General features: G+C 37.8%; 1 protein-coding gene across 1 annotated transcript; it reads left to right on the top strand.

Moving 5' to 3' along the window:
* The first annotated feature begins 439 nt into the window (after nucleotides 1-439).
* On the top strand, nucleotides 440-3,995 carry LOC105571153 (F-box/LRR-repeat protein 4-like). Its single transcript, XM_012028628.1, has 8 exons — nucleotides 440-858; nucleotides 963-1,224; nucleotides 1,458-1,551; nucleotides 1,641-2,106; nucleotides 2,185-2,377; nucleotides 2,462-2,813; nucleotides 2,885-3,212; nucleotides 3,442-3,995. The coding sequence occupies exons 2-8, from the start codon at nucleotides 970-972 to the stop codon at nucleotides 3,767-3,769; spliced, it is 2,016 nt and encodes a 671-aa protein (XP_011884018.1). The 5' UTR covers nucleotides 440-858; nucleotides 963-969; the 3' UTR covers nucleotides 3,770-3,995.
* The last annotated feature ends 529 nt before the right edge of the window (nucleotides 3,996-4,524 follow it).

Here is a 4,524-nt window from a genome sequence, read left to right as displayed (position 1 = left end):
CAATCACAGTCGAGAACGTAAGGCAATGACGCAAGCAGTAGCAAATCCAACCTGTTGATTTTCTTACGCTTACGTTTTACGTCCTTACGGAATTTTATGTGTGAAGGCCTTTAAGGTGCCTTTTCATACGCAGCATGCAGCAGCAGCAAATTAGTCACGTGATCCAAATTCACTAAAGCATATTTGCTGCTCATGGAAAAGGAATAGCTGCAGCAGCACTGGCCGGCTAGATCGCGTGTCTGCTGCTTTGCTGTTCGTTCAATTGAACTTCACAGCGATGAAGCAAAATATGGTGAAATTTATTTTGCAGCATCTAGTAACAATTCTTCAACCAATAGCAGCGAGTTGCTGCGGCAGTATGCTGCGCATGAAATGGTACCTTTAACCTGAGTGCGACCCCCCCTCCCCCACCACATCCCCACCACCGGCCACGGTCTGACTCAGGCGCCAGTAAAGCAATAATAATAATAATATTCTAAACCAGCTGTTCCACAGGCTTAAGGCACATCTATTAATTTGTGCTTAAGGTATTAAAGTTTATCAAAGTTTGTGTCGTTTGGATGATAATTTTGGGTGCGTTAATCTTCTCTAAAACACACGTGCCATTTGACGCAGATGTTGGGATAATTTATTGCCTCTTGTATTCTGCAAGTCGGTTTTCTTTAGTTTTATAGCGATGTGGCGGTTTGGTTGTAAAAACACGTGACAGTTTTGTTGGAACCCAGCTGTTTGCTTCGCTGCGCACAGTTGATGTCAGTCCATGTAGAGTCAGGAATTAGATGACCGATCTTCTCTTTTATTAATACGAGAGATCTTCCAGAGAAAGAGGAAGCGCTTTATTACATACCTCTAGAAAAGGTACTGTAAAATTTTGACAGTATGATATATCATTAAGATGCAGCGCTTTGGCGTTTATATATTTGAAAAAGCATATTATTTATTTCTACGTGCTTTATTTTTAGAGAAGGAATGGAACCGTTTTACGACCCATTTTTGATCTCTTTATCTCTTCGTTTGAGCCAAGATCATCGTGTGGTCTTCAGCACAGAAAACGCGCCCATAGACAAGGACTGTGCTACCTTTGTTCAACAATTTGTGACAAATGTTCTCAGTTTTAGTTCTCAGTATGGCGGTAATAACAGCATATCTTATGCTGCTGCTAACATAATTGGGCCACCTGACAAATTTCCCATGTATGGAGATTTTCCGCAGACATTTACCATGGTGCGTAAAATTCTCCAGCGTTACCCGTTCCATCCATTTATAACTTTTCTGAAGTGTGGATTTCTGAAATGGATGATAATAGACACATGAGGATTGCGAATCTAGCGGGCATAAATCGATGCAGTTTGATTATTCTCACGCAGAATCATATGTCGCTCATTATAGTAGCAATCTAAATTATTGCTACGATATATTTATATTTTGACACTTTTCTGAGTTGCTTCTTAATTCAGAGAACTTACGGACCATGGTGGGACAAAGCACCTTCGAGATCGATCGACTATATGCCGCAGAATAATATGGATGTTGTGAGTCAAGATTATATTAGTAAGTAACACTCGATAAATGAGAGGCTGTTGGAGAAGATACACTTCTGTGAAAAAAAAGACGTTATAATTGTACTTTTTGTTCTGTAGCTATCGAATATCGTGAAGCTGTATATCCATTGAGACTCTCCATATATGAAGTACAAAATCCTGGGAGTGTGATTCGAATTTGGGCTCGAGATCCTAACAATCGGTGGGTTCTCCTGTGGAACGGACCGCCTCAGATCGTGCCTCAGTTTCTTGAGAGATCACGGCTATTTTCGCCACCTTTACAGTCGTGCGACTTCAAGACCAAAACATTCAGGCTTGAGTTTAATCACAGTTTACTGGAATATTATACAGAAATAGATGCTGTGATGCTCATCGGAACGTTTGAATTAATCTTGCCCAAGGACCAATCGCACAAACGGAATTTAACTGATGTATTAAAAAGCATTAACAGCTCGTATCCTTGTCACGAGGACATTCATAATTTAACACCGAATTATGAAAATGCGTTCGAAGATATAGTCCATCTTAAGAACACATTGGATGAACATTGTATTATGTATAAAAGGTATTGCAAGTTGTCGACATTAAATAATATCTTTTCTTGATTTTCTTAATAATAAATTTGTACCAATGTTATTTCTAGCGGTGTAGTAGCGAATTTTCACGAGAGCAAGTTGGTATCTCAGTTAGGTCCACTTTATTACTATGTGCCACCTCTTAAGAATAACTGTAATAGTATGCAACACTTTTTATCAGAAGAACTTACAAAATTTTTGGAAGATAATCCTTCAAACGAGTCCATGGAGTCGTCATGTTGCAGGTTCTCTGCACTTCCTGTAAATATTTTCTGAGATCTGTCTCTGATAATGATATTGTAATGTCATCTGATTTAATTGAAATTTCATATCTTATCTTTTCAGGATGAAATAGTGAGGAAGATATTAAAATATTTAGACTTACAGTCGTTATGTCGAATGAGTAGAGTGAATAAATTTTTCAGTAATTTAGCAGAGGATCCATTGCTTTATAAAAGTTTGAATCTAAAACCATATTGGCATATTATTGATGCGAAGGCGTTGCATTACTTGGCATTCAAGTGTAAATATTTACAAAAATTGGACCTTTCGTGGTGCGACAGCTTTTCTGTTCCGGATCTCGCAAAATTTCTTGATACTCGCGGTAGCCTCTTAACACACCTACGACTGAATTGCTGCTCATGTATTGACGACGTCGCGATGCTTGCAATTTCGAGGACATGCAAAAATTTGAAAGGTATGCATAGAAAATTATCATCATTGTGTTATTGCAGACAATGTAACACCAATACATTTCTTTTTTCTCAGAATTGAGTCTGCGTAATTGTGAATTGATAAGGGACATGGGATTTTCATATCTTGAAAATCTTGAATTTCTGGAGCGTTTGGATCTTTACAGAACACATATAAAGACTCAGACCCTTTGTAAGATACTACGACGAAATCGCCGGATGCGTCATTTACATATAGGCGACATGGATAGGAGTGTGAACGTAGATGAGATTGCAATGGAATTGAGAAACTCGTGTCCGGATTTGGAAAGTATAGATTTATGGAAGGCACTTACTCTTACGTCACAAGGTATTGACGCGCTTGCCGACTGCAAGAATCTACGGGAGGTTGATTTTGGTTGGTGGTACGGTGTCACGATTTCTTTACTAATACATTGCTCTGTCGCCGTTTGCACAGATTTTAAAATTCATTTATGAGATGATAAATTGAATCCGAGACCCGTTAATTGCGAGTCTGTTACTCTTATATTTTTCATTAAAATTTATATGTTTCTCCTGAATACATCTCGAAATATTTGCATTGTTTTTCTGTTTGTAATTGAAGGGTAGTAATAAAGTAACTATTGTTTACAGTGGCAGTATGACTGGTCATGGTGACAGCTTCCGTAGATTGCTATCTTCCTGCGAACACCTGGAAAAGGTCTTCTTGGTTTCTTTTAGACAGCTCACCGAGCGTGACTTGAGAGCACTGACGCTGTGCCAAAATTTAAAACAGTTAGACCTGTTAGGCTCGCTCTCCCTAACAACTGATATATGTTATGCATTTTTCATAAATTGTCCTAAACTGGAGATGATTGATCTCAGCTTCTGTAACAACATTCCTGATTCGTTGATTACGCGGTGGCAGCATATGTTCACGCATGTGGCTGTGAAAAGATTAAAAATGAGTCAACAAACTTAGTAGATTTAATGTAGAATTTTTACATTCGATGAAAAGAGTATGTTGAATTACGCCTTCAAAACACAAATTGCGCTAAGTATATATTGAAAAATAATATATTTAAAAACTATATCAATGGGTTAGGTTAGATAGATTTGAATATTTTATTAAATCTATTTTTTCTATCAAAGTAATGTTGATGGTTGTGCCAGTTAGAAAATAAAAATGTATACGTAACGTAATTAAATTGAATGTGAATTTCTTGACATTTCCACGATTAAAAATTTCCCATGAAATGTAATGAAATTGTATCTCGCAAGTTTCACATTTCTGCCATTGATCGTCTGATCAGACAAATTTCATGTCTGTTTGATTATGAAGTCAAGACGATCATGTGAAATAAACGAGTCACGTGAACGAGTATAAAAAATCAAATCTTGCATATTGGTTCGCGAAAATTCTTTGCAAAATCATTAGCTGATTAATCAGTGCGTATAACACTAGAGAGTCGGTCGAATCTAGTTTCGCTTGCGTTATAATAAAAATTTAAACAAAAAGTTTGGCGCCAACGTCACACGGTGTTCCCAAGCGGTCACCCATCCAAGTACTAACCGTGCCCAACGTTGCTTAACTTCAGTGATCGGACGAGAACTGGTGCTATCAACGTGGTTTGGACGTTGCCGAAGAATTTAACGAATCGGAATCCATTTTACCAGCATTATGATTTTGGGTCTGTTCTTTTTAGTTGAGCAAGTATAAAACCAACAAGGCACGCG

This window comes from Vollenhovia emeryi, unplaced genomic scaffold, assembly GCF_000949405.1.
Source record: "Vollenhovia emeryi isolate VEMERY1.0 unplaced genomic scaffold, V.emery_V1.0 DF941115.1, whole genome shotgun sequence".
NCBI classification, from domain to species: Eukaryota; Metazoa; Arthropoda; class Insecta; order Hymenoptera; family Formicidae; genus Vollenhovia; species Vollenhovia emeryi.
Note: the sequence above shows the minus strand (reverse complement) of the source record. Positions and strands in the feature narration are given on the sequence as shown.

Coding starts and splice junctions, on each gene's coding strand:
- LOC105571153 (XM_012028628.1), top strand. CDS start 970: ATGGAACCGTTTTACGACCCATTTTTGATCTCTTTATCTCTTCGTTTG. Junction 2,107..2,184: donor CATTGTATTATGTATAAAAG/GTATTGCAAGTT, acceptor TGTTATTTCTAG/CGGTGTAGTAGCGAATTTTC. Junction 3,213..3,441: donor GAGGTTGATTTTGGTTGGTG/GTACGGTGTCAC, acceptor TATTGTTTACAG/TGGCAGTATGACTGGTCATG.